The sequence below is a fragment of the Pagrus pagrus genome, assembly GCF_965226575.1.
Source record: "Pagrus pagrus genome assembly, chromosome: 10".
Taxonomy (NCBI): domain Eukaryota; kingdom Metazoa; phylum Chordata; class Actinopteri; order Spariformes; family Sparidae; genus Pagrus; species Pagrus pagrus.
Window position 1 is genome coordinate 31142533 of NC_140194.1, and position 26096 is coordinate 31168628.

Genomic DNA, 26096 nt, shown 5'->3' on the forward strand with positions numbered 1-26096 from the left:
ATACGGAATAATAATAATAAAAAACGAACAATAGTGTGAATGCCGAATCAGCATTCTTACTACTACTAATAATAATAATAATAATAATAATAATAAATGGGAAGAACAATAGTGTGAATGCTGAATCAGCATTCTTGAAAATAATAATAATAATAATAAACAGGAAGAACAATAGTCTGAATGCTGAGTCAGCATTCTTACTACTACTATTACTACTACTACTACTAATAATAATAATAATAATAATAATAATAATAATAAACGGGAAGAACAATAGTGTGAACGCTGAATCAGCATTCACACTAATAAGTATGATGAATAATATCTAGTGAGCCGATGTACTTTGTACATCAGGCACACTAAATGATCAAGTTGTAATATTTCAGCTCCTGACTGATGGTTCATTGATGATGGTGCTCCCTCCTGTCTGGCCAAGGCACTCTATGCTTAACAGGTATGATAAAAACTTGCTACTAAATTACTACAAATCTTGTCGTCAGTATTTTTGTTTTTAGCATCATTCTCTAGCACTAGTTCTGAATAGCGTCTTTATTTGTAGATCTCTAAGCAAGTAGTGAATTTCATTCATTGATAGCTCCTGTTAAAATGTTGCTTTTCATATCCTAGCAGTGATAGGCTTTATCAGCTCCCTCCCTCATGTGGTGACACTGCTGAACTTGCATGTGGTATGTTAATCATCAGATTTTTAAGAGTTACTTAAGTTACCTTTTTTGATATACCTTTGTTGCTGATGTTTTTTTGTGTCTGTTTTTTTCCGCTTGAGAGAGCATCTCTGTTTAAGTCTTTGAGTATTTATGGCAGTTACACGATTGTACAGAATTGCGAAATTTGGCAAAAAAACCCATTACTATAAGATTGAGTCATTTAGAGGGTACCAATAATATGTTGTGTTTGTGAACATTATGGTTACAGATGGAAGAAGCATTTGTTAGAATTACTACTGGCCCCTCTGCCTCAAAGTTCCTTGATCAACACAGACGTTCATCAAAGTGTTCAAGAAGAAAGGCAGCTCTGCAAAGAGGATAATTAGACTAATATTATAAAAATGATGGAACTAGTGAACATAGTCAGAAAACAATCACATCTGTGAATGTGCTCCAAGGAGAATAAAATTGTGAACTGATGTTGCTCCCACATAGCAACTCCTGTGCTTCTTTCAAATAAAGTATTTTCTATCTAAAGTTAACTCACAATTTAAAGACAGCTCAGTGGCTGAAGCTGTGTTTAGGGATCAGATTATTGACATTTGGAATAAGCAACAGAGAGTTTTCTTCGTAACATACAACAAGATGAAATTTCCCTGAGCAACACTCAAACCCAAGGCCCAAGTGTTCAGGTTTATCCATTAGTGAGTGTTGTCAAATTCTGGGGTTGCAAAGTTCTGTTTTGGAATGTGAAGGAGAAAACAAATAAGGATGCACAAATTTGATTTATTTTCAGTCAATACAGATAGCTGATAATTTCACATTTTTCTATTTTTTTAAATGTTCCTAACCTGTAGTTTATTCACATCTGTAGTGAGCAGAACTGGATGATTTTGACTCTCTAGTCTATGCAGTGTGGCTCTACCTAGGTGCAGCCATTTGAAGCCATTAGAGCAACAACAGCATGTTGCACTTTATTTTGTTGTTATGGACAAAATACAAAACAATTTCAGAGCCACCAACTGCATCTGAGTGCGTAAGAGGGATCATGCCTTACTGTTTTTTTCTTTTCATTCCCTGCCTGTGGTTGTTACCTTGTTTGACAATGTAGCCATTTATGTCCATGGGATGGTTAATTCGTCATTATTTACATGTCTGTTTCTCTACGTATTGGGGGGGCATGTGTGTATGTGCAGTCTTAAAGTAATTCTGTTCTTTTTCTTTAGAATGAAACTGTTGAAAAGAGAAGGGATTGCATCATCAGGGCACTTTGACTCTACCTGAATGAAGATCTGAACATCCTGTCTAGTAATATTTAATATCTAGTAAGTAATTTTAATAAATTGGTTTCTATCTGTATTAAATCCAATACAAAACAACAATTCTGCCATATATTCTATTTTAAGACACGTATACATTTTCAGTTTTTGTTGGCCTGTCAATAATCATAATTCTACGAGGGTGGGGCGATTAAAACATTTCAAAACAGCTTTGAAGCTCATACATACAAATTCTAGTTTATGCTTATTACTGAAGTCGTAGTGGGTGTCGGTGTACTGGTGTGTGTCACATTTAAAAGTGTTCCTCGTATTGTGTCTACATCATAAACATACATGAGGGGGCCAAAATGTTAGGAACACTTGTTGACACAATGTAAAAGAAAACTGAAAGTCTATTCACAAGTAAGAAAGTTATGGAAAAGTTTTTATGGATTGAATTGCATTTGTTTTCACGTTTTCCTAAAGAAGTGCTTGGTGAGTGTATTAAATTATAAATTATATCTCTAACAAATCAACAAGGATTACACAGCACTACTTCATCGTGTTATTTTGAACAAATAGCACTGTTTGAAGTGTCATGCTATTTTCATTAAATCATAATGGGAATCTGAAGTGCAAATGTTACAAAATTTGTGTGATTTCATGGTTTGGTTTTGTCCTTTCTTTCTCTCCAATTTCAAGGATGCTGATACTTGAGTTATTGAGCAGGAGCTTGAATCCGCCATCATTGGCACCTACAGCATTGAGGAAAGTGATCCCAGCTGGTGACATCGCCTCTTCATGTGCACTCTTGATAGGTGTAATGTTATCCTCAGGAACTGAAAGCCTTCTTTGAAGTACTTCCTTCAACTAGATGGACTCAACCAAGGTACAGATGCTGCGCCAAAATTGTTGACAACTGAATAGACATGTTGCAGACTTTTAACAACAAGTTGCATCAAAAACAAATGCAAGACCATGTTGCATATACTAACAAATGAAAAAAACAAACTGAATGCTAATGAGTTGATGTTCTCCAGTTTTTCATTCCACATTGCTGAAATATAAAGTTGACAGCAGTGAGTTTGTTTTTAGATGGTTAGACCACTATGCAATTACAAAGAAAACTGCAAGGCTGTTGTATCGTTACACCCTAATAGAGGTCGAAGGATGTTTTGTTGTTATCCAGTTTTGAATGTTTTATGTGGCATCAAGGCAGTTTACAACTGGTAAATGTTGGACCATGTTGCACCATTATGTTGCCATTTGAGGGAATGGTTCTTCATTTCTTTCTTCATCTCTTGAAGTGTCTCTTTTGTCCTGACCAAAAGTCCACACCATAAAGATAGTTATATTCATGGATATTTTACTGTCAAATGGACTAAAGAAACCAGAAAATATTCACATTTAAGAAACTGACACCAAATAATTTTAGGTTTTAAAAAATATTGCTGTATTGTGTTTTTTTTGGACCAAGCGCACCAAATTGTCAATTGATGTGTTGATAAATAAAGGAGATAACAAAATGATGTTGGGTATACCAAATTCATTCGTGTGAAACCTGTTGACAAACTTTAATTATGTCAAACAAATTAGACCTAATGTTTCAATTAATTGAACTTTATTTTACTACTACAAATAAGATCAATGTTGGCTAAGCTTGAATATATCTTCTTCATCATATTTTTTTTTTTTTTAGTTGGCTCAATTAAAAGTCATTGTGTAACTGTAATACAAGTAAATTACGTTGGATGGCCTGAACATTTTTACATTAACTAACCTAATACAATTTCATGGGAAAATGTTGACAAAAAAATGTGATTAACTTCAATGTTTTAATTTTTTGAGTGTGTCCAAATGTTAAGCAAAGATGTAACAATGGGGATAGAGGTATGTTGGGATGGGGGTGATGGTAAAGGAGCTCAAACAAGAGCACGAAGGGAAGATGAACAGGAGTCAGCCTTCATATCTGGTTGATGCAGCCAAAACTCTTTTTGAACTCTGGTACACAGGCAACAGGGTCAGTGACATATAATCAAAGGCTGTCTACATATAAGGACAAACAATGTTCAACACCTCAACAATGAACTAACAAAAAGGAAGCTTTCAGAGCTATGGAGAGAGGCTCAACAGCTATGGTTAATAAAAGAGGGGATAGAGGGCATCCCTGATGAGTTCCTTGTGAGGGGGAAATATGGGGAACAATATTATATAACTTTTTTTTTAACCGGCAGATAAATATCCCTATTCCATCCTGTAGGATGCCTTTTCCACATTAAATGTGCTAAGTTCTTCTGCAGTATCCGATCGAGATGCAGATGAAATAACATTCAGGAGCCGACGTACATTAGAAAAGGAATGGCGGCCCTTCATAAAACCTGTCCTCTGAAATGATATCCACCGTTTCCAATTGCCTTGCTCGCATCTTTGTCAGTATTTTAACATCCATCTTCAAAAGCGAAATAAGACAATAGGAGGTACGGTTTACAGGCTCCTTGTCAGATTTTAACAAAAATGAGTTTGATGCTTGGATCAGCGTTGGAGGTAGAGAGCCATGCGGAAATAGCGCCACGGTCATTCCATGCCAGCTCACCCAAAAATTGTTCACGTCATGGATTTTCTCAACAAAAATAATATTGAAACTTCCATTTAATTCATAAGACCTTTCAAAATCCTATAGTTGTACTCCAAATACTTGATGTTATGATTTTGGCCCTCTGAGCAAAATTTCAGCATTTCTGTGATTCCCTGTATGCGTATTCTAAACCTCACCAATTGCTCATTTTTCACTGGATTGGGTTGAAACTTGTCCTGAACATTCAAAAAAATGTTCAAAAAACATTCAAAAACATGCCACCCTAGCCTGTAGCATGATGTTGACACTGACATTAATAATAATTATAATTAATAATAAATAATAAATTAAAAAATAATAATAATAACAAGCGGCCATTCCAGAGGCTACTTACACCTCACATTTGCAGCTGCATAAAGCTGTACATGCCAGCCCAAGCCTGTAGTATTTGCATCTGCCGTGGCAGGCAGACTTGCAGCCACATTTAGTGAGTTGTTCACAACTCTTTGCAATGGGAGAGATGGCTGTCCAGAAGACTTTCCATTCCTCACCAACCTTTTCCCAACCCCAGTCAGCAGGACTCTCTGGTTCTGGCTGGCGCAGAATTGCCTGAGCCCACACGCCTGCCTGATATAGTTTTGCCAAAAGTTACCATCATTGAGTGTTTGAGCACACTCATGTAGTCTCCTATTGAGACTCATGGTCATTACTTGTCGAAGATCCGATGCAGGTGCTATTTTTTGGCTTTCATTTCTTGTGGCTCACTACCTTCAACTTTAGATCTTTGCTTCCTTGCACGATCAAGTTTTGCATTGTTAAACATGACTCTACAGGTCTTGTGGTATTTTGCCATGTTTTGACGTAGTGTTGCCTCTATGCCACTGCCTTCATCCAGTCTTGCTGGGTCAAACATGAGTGGCATTTCACCAATTTCCTTGAACAATGGCACGTTGATTGCAATCATTACATACCTATCATGTTGTGGATTATGATGTAATGAGGCTGAGGGAGAAGTTAGACCTTCATTTTTCTTGTCTTCCTGGCAAAGACAACATTTACTCCAGTCAGTCTTCCTCCTGCTTGTGATTGCACTTGCCATTATGAGTTCTTAAATAAGGCCGAGGGGTTATCCTTTTACCACCTTAGTCTGATACGCACATTGATGTATGGGATACAACTAGGTTCGGTCACCCTACACCTAGCCCGATCATTCATCCAGTGCCATTTAAGTCCCGTGTGGTCTGTACACCATCCGGGTAAGTACATGAAAAAGCCATGTATAGCCCCACTTACCCTTGGCTCGGCTCTCCCGCTCTGGCACACCCTGTCAATTCAGGCGCGGCTGTCTAACAAATCTACCAATTACTTCTTAAGAGCTAGTTGATATGGGGCTATTAGACAGCATTTGGGACACTAAACTAAACTAAATTACACTACAACTAGTCCTAGTCTACCATTTTGGAGTTGGCAAAGCTAGGTACAGCATTAGTAAAGCAAGATTAGCTGACACCCAACCCCATGCTGAGTTACACAGGAGTGAAGTCACCAGTGTGCCCTGGTTGTGCACTGACATTCACTCTTTTATACTAAAACTAACTAAAGCACCACCACCTAAATTGAACTTAGACATGCAAAACTGAACTTAGGCATGCAGATGTATTGTAAAAATATTTGTAGTGATGGTGTGGTGTGATAAAAGAGCATTTTTCTATGCCGAACATATTTTTGGACAATATAATTTCATGATTTTGGCTGCCATATTGGACGCCATCTTTGTTTTTACATGCCATATGACCTCTTTAACAGAAATACATCAGACTTGTGCATATGTACTCTACTTAAGGTATGTTGAACAAAAGAAATGTGATAAAAAGATTACCAAAGGCAAAAACACTCTTCGTTAAAACCTTGACTGGCGGCCATCTTGAAAAAATAGCCGCCATTTTGAAATTTTGTATTAAGTATTCTAGTGAAAAAATGAACTTATCAGTTCCACTAGGACTGTGATGCGCGTTCAAGTTTGTGGGGGCGGGGCTTTGGACGGAGCACTGACGGGAGGGGGAGAAGGAGATGGAGCTTAGACAAGGTGCCACTTTCAAATCTTGCTAGCTCTCCAACATTACCAACTATACCTTTAAATAGTTGGTGCTGAATGGTTACAGTTATCAAATGAATAACAGAAAGAAATTTTTTCCAGAACCCAATGAAAAACAGGCTATCAGACAGATAAAAAACCTTCAAGTCAACACAGTACAAATGTCTACTGATAAAAAAACCCACTAAATGTGATATTGCAGCCAGTGAAAAGTGCAAACAATTAGCCAAGTTCATTATAAATGATTGAGTCATACAACATGTTTGCATTTTCATTGGCCATGTTGTAGTTCCCTTTGATCAGCCATTTTGTTTGTAGTTTTTCTTTGTCAATGCCGCGCAGCCCTAGCCACCATTTGCCCGGTTCTTCCAAACACACACACATACGCATACACACACACACACACACACACACACACACACACACACACCCTTTAAATTACAACAGTCTTTCCTCAGGATCCCAGTGTTTGTGTCTGATTATTCTCAGTCTTCAGCTTGTAGTCAGTAGCTCTCATTAGCATGTCTGAGGCGCGGCTAAAGTAGGATTATTAGGATTAACTATTACACTGAACTTAGCGTGTATACATGTTTTTTGGCTTGTTTGTTTTTTAGCGCATGTTAACCTGCTAAAAATAGGTGATTGACTACTTTCACATGGCCAGTGGACGAGTAGAAAGTAGCAGATCATATGCTTCACAAGACCACATCCAGAAGACTTTAAATAACATTCTGACACGTTTTCTTTTTTTTAGAGCTGACATGAAAGATGATATGGAGTACGACATCTTGCTTCTTTCCTCATCTTTGTTGACAGTTGTAACGTGCTGCAACAATCAGGCAGCTGACAGGCACAGAAGCCACTCCGGTGGTCACTTTTTTAATATCCTTTACTTTAGTCTCTCTTTCAAAAAGTATCTGGTGCTCACCAGAAACATTCAAGTTTTTTTCCTTCACGTGCCCAAATTATGTGCGACAATCAGTGGTATCCCTCAGCCTGGGATATCGTTTGAAAATGGAAGTTTGATACGTGAACACTATTTATTCATTGAAGTGTAGTTACGTGAACTCAGCCTACATCATGATTATGACTCACAATGAAGATATGGAGTGTAACGGTTGTGTGCTGTCACTGACTTTATTTACAGGCTTTCATAAATCATACAATCCATATCCGCAGGTGGTGAGGATGATCCAGATGAGCTGACTGGAGAAGGCAGTGTGTGTGTGCGGAGACTGCGTTGTCTCCAGTGCGCCGAGTGCGCCTGACAGTCGTGTCCACTGCAGTGATTTTACACACAAACTACATTAGAACTAAAATCGTATTTGGTGAAACATGGACAGTAGGCTATTCATTCTTTAATGCTTTTTGATTTAATCTTGGATTTCTACCATGGATTATGATTACTGGATCAGTTAGTTACCAAAGAGTCCGGCCTTCTCCGCTGCGCTCTAGGACAGGGAATGATGGCACAGCGCTCAATGGGGAAATATTGATGTAACATTTGTGTTGGCTGATATTTTTACAACTGAAAGGTGTTTATGGAATAATTATTACACTTCACTATAAGCTCAAATACGGAAGTGCAAGTACGCAAGTAACACTGCTGGTTTGAATGTTTATGAAAACATGCTCACGAAACTTTTCTTGTGAGCGTTTTCATAAACCTCGTATTTGTAATAGCCTCGTATTTGCGCTTATAGTGACCAGCAGAGAGGGCTGGACTCTTTGGTAACTAACTGGAATAATTATTACACTTCACTATAAGCGTAAATACGAGGCTATTACAAATATGAACCTCCTCATCATGGGATGTGCTAAAGTTCACAGTATAGAGAAAACATGTCATGGGATGATGGTCAAAGATGTCAGCTGATGTAATGTATAGAGACAGACGTCCACTGGGGGGCTTGTTGATGAGACCAGCTGCAGATGAGAATAAAGGGCAGGCTGGTAATTCATCACTGGGGGTGGCTGGACTGAAATTCTGGTCCTAAAAAAGACAAAGGTGTGGCAGTCAATAAGTTTGGTTCAGACACATTGTTTTTATTAGAACATGTTAGCATTGTGTTTATTATACAGTGCAGACAGTAAGTCAGGCTCAGATATATACAGTGTGAACACCAGTGTTTTGAGTGTTTTTTGTAAAGCCCTCTGTACATGTAAGATATGATAAGTAGGATCTTTAATTTTATTATTACAGACAGGATTTATTTATTTTTTCACTGTGATGATGTAAGTACTCATAATACACACATCACAGTGCCATCTGCCCTCTTTCAGGAAGAAAGTAAGATACAGCTGTGTACAAAACTAATGATTTTATATAGTCATATAGTAGAAACATGGACTGCAGAGAAAAATTGTGTTCATCAGACACTCACATGGTTTTCACAGGGCACATGGTTTACAAAGTACAACTAAGTGAGATCTTCAGCCACTTAGACTTACTTGTCATTGTCTCTCGGTTCAGTACTTGATACAGCATGCAGCATCTTCTGGCTCTGCAGGCCTGGTTACAGTTTGTGTTGTCATTAGTTAACTAACGATATGTTTCAGTAAACAGATTACATTAGATGTTACTTACCTGTCTAAAGAAATGTTGCCAGTTCAGCTCTTTACTCGTGTGTCCTGGTAGCAGCAGTGCCTGTCAGACATTGGCCCAGTTCTTAATGTCTATTGTAATGGTGCAGTCAAAATGGCTTGCGAGAGCAACAAGAAATAGCCTGGGTATAACATAAACTGGGGGAATAACTGTGTCTAGTAGACTGGATAACATCCCACACGTTAAAAAGCATATATTTTATTCAAACATTTCAGTCACTACACTGCAGCCAATCACCATCAAACATCATCTGCTGCATGTACTTTTAATAAATAAATGATCAATATTTCCTAAATGATGGATGTGATATTATATGCATGGTTCACCTAATTGTAAGAGTCACCAGAGGCTCTCATATGTATGATTAGGGCAAGTATCTGAGTGCAGAAGGTCTCTAAACACTGTATGAAAGAGCACTTTGTGACAATACAATCCACCCCGAGGACAGCCTCTATGCTCTCTCTAAAACACAAAGAGCTTGAAGTGGGAAAAAAATAAGTGCCAGTTCTCCCCATACATATTGACCTGTTGGTGTTTGAATTAGCTGGCATTAGCAAATCATTAAGTAGTACATTCTGAATTTCTACAGTAAATAATGATGCTGATGTTCACAATATAAATGTATTTAACAAAGGGACAACCATTTCCTTTATTGGAGTAAAAAATAAATGACTATATATACCTGCATTACCAGCTAAATCTATGTATACTATCTCTCAACTTTTAGTCTGTCACACAAACAAAGCAACTTTGCAGCAATGGTTAGGCTTTCAAAGCTCAGTTGTGTCTGACTCTGCTTATGACTGCTTCAGCTGATATTTTGTTATAAGCTAGCAGTATTTAAAACTGGACCCACAATGCAGACACCGGAGACAGGAGTTAGAAGAAAACAATTATTGTGAAAAAAGTTAAGTCCAAAAATGAGGCAGCAGTACCACGGATGGTTTCACAACAAACTGGCGAAGACTGGAGGGGAAAGACCGGCTTAAGACAGGTAACTGGTGATCAGTGTAGATGGACCGCAGGTGTGTGAAGCAGCAGGTGAGAGGATTCTGGCTGATGAGCAGAATGTAGGTCAGTCACGCCCCGGCCTGAGACAAAAACTCAGGAAAAAAGGGAGACAAACATACAACAAGAAGGGAGGGGGAAAAACACAGGAGAAACAAGGGGAAATAGACAAAGCTCTGCAGATCCTAACTTATTTAACTTCAACAACTCTTATGTGAACTAAGATAAATGAACTAAAGATGTGTAACTACTTATTTTTCAGTCGGCATTGCGTATACCCACTTCTAAATCCCCTCTGGTGTGCATCTTCGTTACATTGCTTACAATGTTAATGTAGCTCCTCAGGGATTTAAGCTGTTATTTTTCTAATTTTACCGTTTAAACGTTAAACATTATGTAATGTGAATACTGTAGAGTGCAGAATCAGGCTACATTTTAATACTGATCAGACCCCTTGTATTTTGCACAGTATGCAAGGCTCTCGCTCTCAGTGTCACAATGCACCTTGTGGGGGCTGGAGAACTGTTGGACGACGGCCCATTAAGTGAACAAAAAGGTCCACTGTAATGATAATTAGTACTGTAGTCACAGTAGCCCTCCTGGCCCGACCCTGCTGCTGCTGTCTGCTACACACATCAGAATGTGAAGAAATAAAACATGTAATTGTATTTGACCGTCTCCCTGTACCAGGAAACAGATCGAGGGGAAAACCTTCTCCCCTATTTACTACATTTTGCAAGCTCAAACAATTCTTAGTTTTATTCTTAGTTTTGCATTGTCTTTGATTCTTATTCTATTTTTACATGTTGAGATATAAAGGACATTGAAATCTTGAAACAGTTTACATTGTAAGAAATGTTCTATTTAATTGGAGCAGGAGGAGCACTGCAATGCGTCTGTGTGTGTGTGGTGTACAGATCTCAGTCCTCTGATTGGACAGGACAGGTCATAAGAACTATCATTCTCATTATTAGGGGGTGAGTGAAATAATTCATCCTTAATGAGGAACACATTACGCACACAGAGACGCACCGCAGCGCTCCTCCTCCTCCAGTTAAATACAGCATTTGGCTCTTATACTGTCAAATGGAGTTTTTAATTATTGATCACTACCAGTATCTCAATACTACTATCACTGTTCTGATCAATGATAAGAGGGCAAATTCTGGCACATGGATTGTGAATCCGTACATGGATAAAATAAAAGCCCCCCTTTCCGCTGTGGTAATGGCGTCCTCTGAAAGGAGAGACATCGGTACCACTTTTGCAGCTTCCAGAGGCACATGAGTGTTTTTCTTTAGGCTGATGTCGAAATTATGTTGGGAAAGTGAACATAGTGTCCAGTTTTTAGAATGTTTTAAAGCAGCTCTCCACTCTATCAGTTGAGTCTTGCAGTTTGGCTTGTCAACATTCCGTCCCATATACCAATGTCAAAATGTGAAAATAGCTCAAAATGATGAATGAATGACATGAAAAAAAAATCATGTTATTCAATCAAAAATTGATTAATATGAGAAAGTCCTAATCTTTGTGTTCCAAAGTTTGAATGGAGTTTCCATGTGAATGTATGAAGGACTGGGGAGAGTTTGAAAATGAGTGGGTTTGAAGTGTTTTCTAATTGACTTCCATTATAACTAAGCTAAAACTAAGCTTTAAAGAAAGTTGAATATCCTGAAAAGTTTTGATGGGATTTGAAAGTTGAATGATAGCTTAAATGTTGACAAAATGTGGAATATGTCAAAGTTTGAATCGTGTTTGTGGCTGAAAGCATGAATGAGTAGTGTGAAAAAGTGGGATTTTATAACATTCCATCCATTAATTTGAATGGGAAGAAATGTAATATCCGTGATGATCTGAATGATAGCAATAATGTCCTAATTCAAATGAATATTTAAAAATTTGAATTTAGTTAATATGTTTAAAAATGTGAAATGAGTTAGGCGGCAATAAAACACCATGGAAGAGTAATAAAGAATTCCTGCTCCAGAAAGAATTCACAAAGTGAAATTAAGTGTTGGAGAAGCATCATTATAAAACATGGTTTCAATTAAACACCTCATCATCTGCGTCATCAATGTCCCCTGTCTCCAAAATGTTTGTATGTATGAGTCAAAGTTTACATAAATTAAGATATACCTCCTTGTCCATTTTTTTAATCATGAATTCCAATTCAAGCTTAAAAAGTGGCGTATGCACATATCAAGCCCCTTTCATGTGTGTAAACAACTTTTATATAACAGGCTGGATCCCTCCCAGTGACACATTTAAAAATAAAGGCAGGTCATAATCAGAGCGATTGGCTTTGCCTTTACCAATTTGCGTTTATACTGAGCATATATATATATATTTTTTTTTATTACGTGTTTTCTACACACAGGCATTTCTAAATTCATGTCTTCTATCCTTAAGAAGGATGTTTTTGAGTTTTCGATATTAAGCAACATCATAGAACTGTTGTACCTTAAAATAACAGCTTCAAAATCCTTGGTACAGTGTCCTGTAATAGACTGAAAGGTGTCTCTGTCCGTCTCTTTTTCAGAAAAGCAATCAAAGCCATCTTCTAAAATAGACATGAAAAAATAACTATGTTGCAAGAGAGTGTATGAAAAGCCCCAATGATGCAGGACTTCAGTAGGGTGGAGGCAAGAGGACGAGCAAGCCTGACAGGGGGCGAATGTCAATAAAGTGGAAGGTCTGGCACACCATTGAGTGGAATTTGAAAGCTTATTTCTTCTACTTGGTGCCTTTTTCATCTATTTTCAGTAGCAAAGGGGAGGGCTTGAGCAAGCATAGGGATGAGTGACTCACATGAGGCACAAGGAAGGTTGCCAGATACCATGACATACTGTACATCCCAAAAAGACACTTGATTTTTATCGCTATGAAGTTGGGATATTAGCGTGAGAAATTGACAATAAAATTGGGAGTGTTGGCAGTTATGTAGCTATATTTTCCTGGTCATTTAGGGTGGGCCAGTTGCATGGCGCCTACTGTTAATCACCTGAGCTGAGGGAGGAGGACTGGTACTGACTGATATCTGTGTTCTTCATTCTTTTGAAACTTTACTCAGAATTTTGATTTCAGTAATACAATTGTGGGATTGCATGCAGGGAAGCTGCTGCAATAACACTATGGCATTCTACGTCTTTACTGTTAGTGTGAATGCTGACTCAGCGTTCACACTAATAATAAAGAGTAATAATAACCAGTTGTCCAAGTGTACCAAGTTTCATGCTTCGACAAAAAAGTGAACGGTTTTTTCACATACCACCTGGACTGTCTAGTTTCCTTATCACAATGTACCATACCTGAATTCCCCATTAACTGTTAATCTGAAAAATGTATAATATAGTATTCGGTATCATTGTAATCCCTGTGATAAACTATCTGTTGTTGTTTTATGCAACATTAATAGGGAAAATTGGGTGAAATGTGGCTATCAATAATGATGATTATCAGGGATAATTATTGATTATGATAAATAATAAGATCTTATTTACATTAGAATGCCTCGGGAGCACCAACCTCGAAGAGGGGAAATGATAGCCAGTTAATTAGATCAGTCTCATAAAAAAAAAAAAAAAAAAAAAAAAAGTACTAAACTTTCAGTTTGTAACTCTGCTTAATAATTAACTCAATAACTACAACCAAAATGACCATAACAACTAGTCCTGAGTCCTTAACAGAGCAGAGGTTGGCAACATTCACTCTCGTACTATATTAAATAGACAGCATGTAGGCCTTTTATGTAAAACAAACACTGTCAGGCCTAGGCTTGGAAGGAGGACTCAGAGCAGAATTAGGACAATTAGAGCAGGCTTTTATTGTGAAATTTGTTTTCTTCACTTGAACTCTTAAGCAAGGTGACAAACAAATAGGCTATAAATCACAATATCTAATCTGCAGGCAGAGAAAACAAGAAACAGCACAACAACAAAATGAGGCAAAACAACCTCACAGAAAAAGGATAAGGAAACAGAAAATCACTCCTGAGGAGGCAAAGAAAAGGACTAAGAACTAAACTACTCTGGCTCACTCGGCTATGAAAACTTCTAACAAAAAATCACTCCAATCGGAAGAAGAAGAAAAGGCTATTAACATAAACTACTCTCTCGACTGACTATGAGAAATGAATGAAACAAAAGAGGCACTCCACCAGAGGCAAACAAATGGCTGTGAACTAGACTTGAAATACACTGAGAAAAAATTACAAACAAAAGTCACTCACTTTAGAGGATCAAGAAAAGAAATACAAACTTTGATTCTTGGTGTGATCAAGGCTGTGAACAAGAGCTGGGGTGCGTGATGAATACAACACTGGCACAGAACAAAGGGAGACGCAGACTATAAGACACATCAGGTGAGGGAACACAGGTGGAAACAATTAGGGATTGGGGGAGACATCAGACTGGTGGCACATGAGGAAAGGCAAGTGACCTGAAACAAGAGGAGAGTTACTTTTCAAAATAAAAGAGGAAGTTCACAAGACACAAAACCCAGGACAAGACATCCCTCACCGCGGTGTGACAAACACACAATCTAACTAACATGCACAATGTATGTGTGTGTGTGTGTGTGTGTGTGTGTGTGTGTGCGTGTATCTACTTTCAGGCATACACTCAACTTCTCCAATTCTGTAGTCTGTACTTTGGCCTAAAGTGGTCCATGGTCAGGCCCCCCTGGGAAATGCTGAACCTGGGCTACTGCATATTCAGTTATCTCAGTGTGGGCCCACTGAAGGTGTCGCTCAATAATTTACTGAACAAAGATTTCTTAGAAGCTCTTTGCACTTAGTTAGTGCTGTTATTTTGTACATTCTTTAAAGTTTCAAACTAATGCCACTAATGACATTTGGCATATTACTAATATTGTTTTTTTTTTTTTTCTTTTTCTCTCCAGTCATTTAGAGGATGTGGTGTTTGCCTGTGGCTGTGAGATCCGCTGGCTGCAGCTATGGCAACAGAAAGGAGGTGCAGGGCTAAGCAGTCAACAGTTATACTGCGCTGATGGCTACAAGAAGATACTGCTACAGGATATGAACATTAGCAGTTGTGGTAAGTTCAGACTGTGAAAATTAGCATTCACACATGATATGCACACTTGGACCTTAATGACTATGAATTCTGACTGCTGATATTTATTTTTGCATTAATACTAGAGCTGGGTTTATGTGACTTCCATGAAACTGGATTGGCTCAGCAGGATACCTTAATTGTTTCGGGGGTTTTTTCAATATTTTTCATGGATTTGTGGAAACTAAAAAAATATTGAAAATCTCCAGCCTTATACTTAGTATCCCAGTGAGCAAAAAGTGGTCTAGATCACGTCTAAAAGACGTCCTCTGGGGAGCCAGAATGAAAGTTTTTTATACGTCTTTTCTGGACATTGTATAGACGTTTATATGTCGGTGGACGTTCAGATCATAGCCAGTATGAACGTCTATTCTCAACTCTGGATGTCAGTGGATGTCTAGATTATGGCCTGACTGGACGTCTTTTCTCAATGTCATTTATCGACTAATTCTGGCTGTCAGTGGACGTCCAGATCATGGCCTGGCCAGACGGACATGATATCAACCTGTTTTGGACGTCCACAGACGTTGCCTGCTCAGTGGGATACTATACTAGAGATAATGCATTAAACCAGTATTCAGTAAAGTAAAACTAAAACTAAAGTGTGTGTGTGTGTGTGTGTGTGTTTGTGTTACGCCCCTTGACTACATTTGTTTTCGTGTGAGGTCAGACCCATGATTACTGACGGTACTGTAATAGTGCAATAATGACTACTAACTACTCATGAGTTGGTCATCATGTTGACAGGCCTCACAACTGTGATCTCAATGCATTGATCTCATGGTCCCATGTTTCAGCTGCATCCCAATTCTGCTGCACAGACTACTTCTAAGCAAGTTTTAAGTGTGTAGTTGGGGAATTGAAAATTGGGGAAACTGAAGAAGTTGATTCACAGACCAAAAGTTGTTTGATTTTTTTTTTAGGGTGCTATTGATTGACACTATTATTCCACATTGCAATGTACAAAAAAAGCAGACTAGATTCTCACAGCTACAGGATATAAATAGATTGCAGATTTAGATGAGATTGCTTTAACCCACATTTGAAGGGGAAAGTATGTGAAATGGTATTTAAATGAACAAATCGAATGCAATTGTAACCCACAAATTGCTTATAGGGATTAGTTCAGCCTGGCAGAGCTGGCCCTGACCAATTTGTTGCCCTAGGCAAGATTTTAACTGGTGAAGAGAGGAGTGTATGTGACCACTGGGTGTTACATTATGTTAATAAATAAAGCTGCTGATGGTGAAACCCAGTATATAATAGCACCTAAGCCACATTTTAGCCAGTGGTGGAAGAAGTATTCACATCCTTTAATTAAGTAAAAGTACCTCAGTATCCATAGCAAAATGTAATTGATTGTAAAATTGTAATTTAAGTAAAGCATGAGCAAAATCGGGATGTGTTCAGTGACCAAACTGTACAGAAACCACAAAGACTATAGACTTTATATTCAGCAGATTTGTCTATAAAGTAACATTTATTCACTAATCCCCAGACAAAGACGTGACAACATCAGTGCACAGACTGAAGTACAGTGACCAGACACTAAACAAAACAAAAAAAGAGGTCTGGGGCTTTGGACGAGGTCGATGTAAACAGAGCTTTGTTCAGCAACACAACAGAAGTCTAAATGGAGGAACTTTAAATAAGGGTGCTCCGATCAGGGTGTGTCGATCACAATCACTGGAAGCAGTATCGGCAGATATCAGAGCATCAATCAGAAGGATGTTTCTTCACTTTATTGTCATCTTTATTTGTTAATTATTAGTGACATAGTAAAATGTTGAGGAAATGAATAATTATATTTATTTTATATTTGTGGTGGAAATTCTTATAATTTCCTGGTGAGAGAAGAAAACGTGCTCAAACGACCAGGCTTAGGATATTTTAATGTAAGGAAATCATAAAATATTACAGTAAACAAAATCAGCAAAATTAGACAGCAAGCCAGAGTCACATCAACTATTTAGCTGAATAGGGACAGAGCTCTTTCCCCCAAGTGGGTTAGAGAAGTCTGACAATTTCTCTGTGTTAAAGCACAGGCTTTATGCATCAGGTTTACATAAGGTGAAGGTCTCTAGCTACGCAGTTCTCGTTTGTTGTTTGCCAGGAGTCGGACCTTGTACTTCCTGTTGGTATAGCATGAGGCTGTTAAGACAGGTCATATGGGGTCGTTCTCCTCTCCTGGACAGAAAAACAAGCAGACATCAGCATTTATACAGGAAGGAATTACTTTAGGTTATTCAGTTCACGTCATTCACTGCATTCAGTTCAGATTTTAAAAAAAAAGAAATTCAAAGAAATAGGTTCAGACAAAATGAAAAGTTATCTGTAAACTGTAACAAACAGAATTTAGTAAAACTAAATAGGACAGAGAATTTAGGAAAAAGTCTGTGTCACAGTCTCAGTTGTCTCACTGCTTGTACCTGGTTACTTCACATTGAAAGAATGTTTACTGATGTAGGATGTCCGTTTTACCTACAAACTAGATCAGCTAAAGTACTTCAGTACATTTATTTTGTGTAAACTTGCTGTGTTGTCACATTTAACTGCAGTTAACAGAAACTCTCAGTTCTCTCTGTCAGCTGTAAGCTGTCAGCTCTTAGCTCAGTTTGTTGTTTTTACCATCTCTCTCCACAGCACTTTGTCAGCACTAGTTATAATCACTGGCTGGCCTCTCAGCGTGAGACCTATCATTAGAGTTGTTCCATGGTACTGGTCCATCTATCCCCTTAGTCACAAACAGCTTTCTGGCATGACCTCACTAATATATTGCACTGGTTAAACCAAAAGGGCACTGAAAATCCTTATTGATATTGACAGGAGGATAGCTAGTGAGCTGTTAGCAGCAGGCAAGAGAGTCCTGTGCTGTGTGTGGCATGTTAGCAAACATATACAAATTGTTGTTAAATCTTATTTGCCCTTCTGATCAGGCTCCATAGAGACCACTGATAAAACTTTTAACAATGCACATCAGCCGATAATGATCAGTGCTTGATCAATTGGAGCACTTAAGTCTAAAATAGACTTAGCATTTTTCTATCATAGCCGACACCTATTGAATCTGTAAACCATCAACCATATTATTCAACCCTTGAAAAGTTTGTTATACTTGACAAGGCCGTAGCGGAAGGAGTAGACGTTGTGTCTGATGAGGATGAAGAGGAAAAATAGTTTGTTCTAAATCTGTATTTATTATAGGTCTTCTGAATATGTGACCAAATCTGCTGGATCAAAAATATACATACAGTAACTTGAATGATTCAATTTTGGTGATTATAAAAAGTTGTGTTAATCAAATGTTCTTTGTAGCATGGCCCTTTTAACTTCTTCTGACTGATTCTGATTGATAACAGCTGCTGACTTTTCTGGGCCCATTTTAATAGGGCTTGTTTGATGCACCCTTTAGATTCAGCCACAAACACTACAATGGGAAAGTCTAAAGAGCTCAATCTGAAAGAGATCATTATTGATTTGAAAAAGTCAGGAAAGTCACTATGAGCCATTTCAAAGCAGTTACAGGTCCCAAGATCAACTGTACAAACAATTGTTTGTAAGTATAAAGTGCATGGCACAGTTGTGTCTCTGCCACCATCAGGAAGAAAACACAATCTATCAACTGCTGAGAGAAAACTGGTCAGGATGATCAAGAGTCAACCAAAAACCACCAAGTCAAAGTCTGCAATGAATTAGAAGCTGCTGGAAGACAGGTGTCCACATTCAAGTGTGTTTGACATCAACATGGGCTGAGAGGCTGCTGGGCAAGAAAGAAGCTCTTGCTCCAGACGAGGCACCTTAAAGCTCAACTGAAGTTTGCTGCTGATCACATGGACAAAGAAAAAAACTTTCTGGAGGAAAACTGTGGTCAGATGAAACAAAAAAATTGTTATTTCTTACCACAATGAGCAGCAATATGTTTGGAGGTGAGAAGGTGAGGCCTTTAACCCAAGAACACCATACCTACTGTCAAGCATGGTGCTGGTAGTATTATGCTGTGGGACTGTTTTGCTGCCAGTGGATCTGCTGCTCTACAGAAAGTACATGGAATAATGAAGAAGTGAAATTCAACAGGACAATGATCCCAAACACACATCAAAAGTGGTAAAGGAATGGATCAATCAGGCTAGAATTGAGGTTTTTGAATGGCCTTCCCAAAGGCTGACTTCAACCCCATCAGAACATGTGGACTGTGCTGAAGAAACAAGTCTGTGCCAGGAAGCCAACAAACTTCACCGATTCTTTCAAGAGGAGTGGTTAAACATTCAGCCAGAGGACTGCCAGAGGCTTGTGGATGGCTATCAGGTGAAAATGGCCGAATATAACCAAATATTAGAATAACTGTGTGTATATTTTTGATCCAGGAGATTTGGCCATATTTTCAGAAGACCTTTTATAAATTCATCACTGAACCAAACTTAATGAATGTTTTTGTGACAAAGTAGTATGTGTAAATCAGTGGAACTGAAAACTGCCATTATATACATGTTCTTTACAACTTTTAAGGATGACTGTATGGGGCCACTTGAAGAATGAGAAAGACAAGCATTGTGTGACATCACAAGAAGTTCTTTAGAACGCTATGTAATCATGCTGGGACATCATTAGTCATCAGACGCACAAACGCATGGACTTCATAAGAGTCCGAGTGTGTGCCGTCGTTAAAGGATAACTACCGTTTTTTACAACCTGGACCTTATTTCTAGCAAAATATATGGTCATTTACTCACCCAGATAACTTTGGTGTCATTTGAAGTTGTTCGGACGAAATTACATCCAGTGGAGCGCCGATATATCCATATAATGCGAGTGACGGGGCACCGAATTGCAGCCTTTATGAGCATTATCTGCCACGAAACTAGTTCATTTCACCAATATTTTGTTATGATACGCTAGTGCTATTCCCCTCTGAGTCCGGGCTCGTCTATTGTCAACATCCGGGGTCTGTAGGTTGACCTACTACCTCTGACCTGGAGGATGTCGTCACTGAGCTGCGCGCACACCCGCGACAGCCCAGCTTGTTTACCTGTAGTTGCTACTGCTAGTTTGACCCCGGATGTTGATAACGGACGAGCCCGGACTCAGAGGGGAATAGCACTAGCGTATCATGACAAAATATTAGTGAAATGAACTAGTTTCGTGGCAGATAATGCGTTATATAGAGGCTGTGTGTTGATGCCCCGTTACTCGCATTATATGGATATATCGGCGCTACACTGGATCTAATTTCGTCCGAACGACTTCAAATGACACCAAAGTTATCTGGGTGAGTAAATGACCATATATTTTGCTAGAAATAAGGTCCAGGTTGTAAAAAACGGTAGTTATCCTTTAAAGCAAAAGGGGGACATACCAAATAAGATATTCTGAAATACATGGACATTTTTCAAAGTTTCATCTTTTTACTTGAACTGTTAAGCTGATATTATCATTAGTGATGAAAAAATAGTATTACATTCGAAATAAATGCAAAATAGATATATTTTGATATGTGGTGTGAGACTTTTGGACCCCACTGTGTGTGTGTGTGTGTGTGTGTGTGTGTGTGTGTGTGTGTGTGTGTGTTACTTATTACATTCTATCTCTTTTTGTCTAAGACCTGCCAGATATCAGCGTCAGCCACAGCAACCTCACGGTTATTGAGGGTGATCGAGTAACAGCAACCTGTAACGGCTCTGGATCCCCGTTACCAGAGGTGGACTGGGCTGTCAACAGCTTGCACTCCAACACTGCACAAGGGGTAGGGAGGACACAAACACACAAAGCACACCCTTACTCACATCAAGGAAAACACAAAACAGCTAGACATGTGAGTGTTGCATTTTATTAGATGGAATTCACCCAAATATCCCTTGCTGAAGACTGCTTGGTGCTGATCTACGTTTTGCTAATGGATTCCCACAGCCAAACAGGAATGCACAGACAAGCGTGGAAGCCAGCATACAGAGGCAGACAGAGGAGTTGGCCTTAATTATCACCATATATTATCATCATAATCATCATATGTATTGATAGTTATCAATAAATATGATGACATGATTTTCCTTTATCCCTGTTTGCAAGTACGAGAAAGATGGAGGAGGAAAGAGAGGGAGGGAGGGAGAGAAAGAAAAAGAGTGTACAGAACAAAAACTGACCTTCGCTTTCACCATCTTCATGTCTGTGACATATTCTACAGATACAAACATCAAAACTGTAGTGAAACACTGGTATGATGTCAATATGACTATCTGGTTTGATTAGCATCAGGAAGAACAAGGAGACTGGTGGGTCTGTCGGAGGGCAGATGGATGAGATTCATGCTCTTTTTTTTTAGAGATGGATTCGAGAGGTATTAGTTGCTAGGACCCCGCAGTCCTCAGTTGTTACTGAAAGGGCACACCAAGTCGGACCAATGAGGGACACCACCAGCCACCCAGAACACTAATAATTAAGTTTCTTAACTACAAGGACAATTCTAAGTGCTATATTGTAGGCAACTGGTCTTTCTAACCCTAACCCTACATCTGAAGGAGAAAAATCATTCCTTTGAGGACAACAATGTAAACATCTTGGTCAGAGAAGAGGGATGGTTTGAAAGAGGAGTGAAAGAATCCATCTGTGTCAAACTGGAACGACTGTCTTTGAACAGAGGAGGTGGCCTAAGACATTACTTATCACCCACCTAAAATGCTGTACTGAGTTCCCTCCCCAGACAGCTTAACAACCATTCACACCTGGGCTCACCTAGCCCAAACAATCCACATGAAGGCTGTTTGGGTCAATGACCCACAAGGGGCCCTAACGACTCTGAAACTCGGAGCTCACAAGTGTCCTTAATGACTCTGTAAGGACACTCCCACACAGAGTTTAAAAGCCTGCAACTCCCCTCCAGTTAGTTAGAACTGAAGAAGCCTCTTGGATGAGAGGTGAAACGTATTTAAGAAACTGAAACACGTCCAGTTGCCTACGATACAGCACTTAGAATTCTCCAGGAAAACATTTAGGAAAAACATTTGCCCCCATTTACAATTGTTCGAGGCCAGTTTAGGTGCATTTGATTTGTGTTGTGGAGATATGAAAAATCGGCAACATTTCAGACTAACTGAACTAAAATGAATGTACTACTGAAATGATAATCCTCTGCCACCACCTCCAGACTATTCTCAAAAATTAAGAAACTTTTGTGCAGTTTTGAACCCCCTGAGACTGACATATACGTATCCATAGTCATAATAATTTGCATCATTTAGGAAGGATTTCATAACTCTTGAACCGTAAATTATAGCTCCTATTTCTTTTCTCCCTGAAGCTGGCAGCTATGCAGTTCCAACAAGGTCTCTGCTGCGGTCATAGCTCTTACAGAAGCTGAATAATCCAGCCTGGAACGTTCTTTTGAGCATCTTTGTACAGTAAACTCATAATGATAGAGCTGATATTGAGTGTCATCTGTGAATATTTTATCTACTTTTTGATTTTGAAATACCACTAGCCAGATGCTAACAGGGCACATTTGATTTCCCATAGTGCTTGTCTTTTGACCAATCAGAGGTCCCCTGATTACCAAGACTTGGGAGAATAATTTTCATAAGCCAAAAAACTTTTTTTGTGGGTGATTTGAATACATTTCAGTAAAATTTAATTTCTGCTTTGTTTATTTATTTGTCTTTAGGGTCATTTAATTATTTACACATTCATGTGACATCTCTGAAATATGCATATTCTGATAGCTCTGGCTGTCCTGAACAAAATTGTGAATATAACTTGATTGCACATTGCAGGGTTGATGTTATACAAGCATTATTGCTCAAAAAGACAAGGCAAACCAAAAGTAGGAAAAGCTTAGGGCTTAGAGGGTTTATCACACAACAGGAGGGCAAGACTTTGCTTGTCTTCATTATATTTACCTTTTTAATGAGAGGGTTTAAAATGTCCCAACCTGTTTTGGTACTTCTGGGCTGTGCAGCTGAAATTTATTATCTCACAATCCAGGTGTCGGCGGCCCGGCCGACACCTGTTGCTGCCCCTCGCGGCGGCCCGGCCATCTGCTGTTCCTGCCACTTGCGGCGGCCCGGCCAACTCCTGTTCCTGCTCCTCCGTCAGCGGCCCTGCTGACTCCTGTTCCTGTTCCTCCGTCAGTGGCCCGGCCGACTCCTGTTCCTGCTCCTCAGTTGGCGGCCCGGCCGACACCTGCCAGTGCTCCTCCATCGGCAGCCTGGCCAACACCTGTTCCTGCTCCTCCGTCGGCGGCCCGGCCGACTCCTGTTCGTGCTCCTCTGTCGGCGGCCCGGCCGACACCTGCCAGTGCTTCTCCGTCGGTGGCCCGGCCAACTCCTGTTCCTGCTCCTCCGTCGGCGTCTCAGCCGACACCTGCCAGTGCTTCTCCGTCGGCGTCCCGTTCGGCCAACCCCAGTGCTTCTACGCCAGCATCCTGGCCGACCGGCCCCAGTTTATCTCCACCAGCGTCCCAGCTGACCAGCCCAAGACTGTCTCCGTCAGCGTCCCGGCCGACCAGCCCTAGTGTTTCTCCATTGGCGTCCCGAGTGACCGGGGGGCTACTGTTATGATCCCAGTTTTTATGTTTTCTTGTTTCCTGTTTTATTTTGAAAATGTTGCCCTCATGTGTTGCGTTTAGCTTTTCAGTTTCTCCTTCCAGTGTTTTTCCATTCCTTTCCCTCAACTGTCCTTTTCCCGCCTCACTCCACCTGTACCTGATCCCCTCGTGTGTCTGTATATAGTCCTTGTTCTCCCTCATGTCTTTGTCATTTAGTTCTTCCTTGCATGTTTTTCTGACTGTTCTGCACTTTGGCCAACTGTTTTAAGAATAAAATCCTAAAAGGTAGTTGCTGTTGAAGTTACATTTTTCAGCAATTTGTTTATCCAACAACAAGCTGAAAAAATTTACTTCAACAGCAACTACCTTTTAAGATTTTATTCTTAATTAGTGAAAAAGTGAAAAACATATGCAAAAGCATTCATTCCAACAGAAGGAATGAGCAACAAGTCAAAAATTTGGGTGTATATACTCTTCCTGTTTCATTGCACAACCAAAGCGATACCAAAGCAGTTTATTTTTTCATATACAGTCAAACAGAGTTGGTGATGGGACAAATGATTGTGAAATGGTGGGGCAGAGGGTCCAACAGCCGAGGATAACATCCCTGTCCCTCACTGAAGAGAAGTGTCACTGGTTAATATGCGCCATGCCCTGGCACACCTGGCTCTTAAAGGGAATGGGTGACGCGTGCTGCACTTTGCGCCCAGATTAACCGCTGTTTAGCTAGCAAAATGGACTTGGACACGCCCTAAATGCACTAGCATGCTGCGCTTTAAACCATGCGCTAGATACCATCTTAATAGGGCCCAAGAACACATTCTATCACAGTAGTTCAGCCGGATAACACTACCTGTTTGAGTATTTTAATGGAGTGCCTAACTGCAAATAAATAATGGATTATGTGCAAATTTGTACAACTAAATTTAAACAAGACAGAAGTGATATTCTTTGGCCTTAAACATCTAACCAGCAAATTAAAATTCCATGGTCCCTTGTCAATGAAAAATCTACAGCCAGAAATCTTGGTGTCATAATTGATTGAACGTTGAATCATATGTCAATAATCTCATAAAATCATGTTACTTCCATCTAAGAAACATTAATACAATTAAATCAGCTCTGTCCTTTTCAAATTTGGATTAATTCATGCATTTGTTTTTTTCATGGTTCAACTATTGCAAATGCATTCATTACTGAATTATTGATTCCCTATGCTCCAAGTTGCAACCTAAGGTCATTCAATCTACCCTTGTGTTATGGCTTGTTCTTTAAAAGTATTTTAAAGTTTGCTATCTTAACAGGGCTCCACTTCGGGACTCGCACATTAAAAACAGTCCAAATCACAACACTGCAGTCGCTGATTCTGTTGCCATCATTTGACTCATTTATTGACACTTTGAAACAAAACAAAAAACATTCTTAGTCTAATGTGAGGTCAAAGACTGTACCAACCCCGTTCTCCACCCTTGCTTGCTGAAGAGCCCAAAGACTCTGTTCCAACCCCTCTTTCACCGCTGATCATCATCTGAGTAATCACATTGATCCGGTGTCAAAGTTAAATTCTACATGGACTAAGCAACCCGTGACAATATTAATTTTAACATTAAAATGGCTCTAACACCTTGCTAGAAGTACCTAGTCACTAAGGGTGACCAGACTTTGCCATCTGGGCTACAAGGCTCTGGAATTACCTGCCCGAGGAGATTAGGCTTGCAAACAAATTTTTTTTAAGTCATAACTTAAAACATACTTTTACAGGAACACCTTTTTGATGGCTGGTCTTTAAATTCTACACTAGTGTGTTTTACCTTTTATTTGTTCTCATGTGTAACTATGGTGGCATGTGTTCTTATCTTTGTTTTATTCTTATGTATTTATTTAGTGTAGCACTTTTGACTAGCCAATGTTCATCATTTTGTTTTATTTTAATATATTCTATGAAGCACTTTTAACCTGCCAATGTTATTAGTTTTCATTTAACTGTCATGATATTCTGTGAAGCTTTTTTTAACCTGTATTTTACACTGCATGAAAAGTGGGATTTTCGGCCCCGTAAACGCCCGGAAATCTCCCTTATTTTTGGCATGTGAAGCACTTGTTTAAATAAATGCTATATAAAGTAGGGGTGTAACGATACATGTATTTGTATTGAAGCTTTTCGGTACAGGACGTTAGGTCCGGTACAGGGCTGTGCACGGGTGAGTTCCCGGAAGGGAAGTTACGTGTGTTTATTTTCTGCCTGCAGCTACACGTGCAGCCCGTTTACATCATGGCTACCGCT

At 39.2% G+C, this 26096-nt stretch overlaps 1 protein-coding gene across 1 annotated transcript in view; it reads left to right on the top strand.

The window, feature by feature from the left end:
• Window positions 1–26096, top strand: part of LOC311263412 (NT-3 growth factor receptor-like) — a 152779-nt gene that overhangs the window by 15959 nt on the left and 110724 nt on the right. Inside the window, 2 exon segments of the mRNA XM_084363460.1 lie at window positions 15107–15261; window positions 20877–21019. Coding sequence (XP_084219586.1) covers window positions 15107–15261; window positions 20877–21019 — 298 coding nt within the window.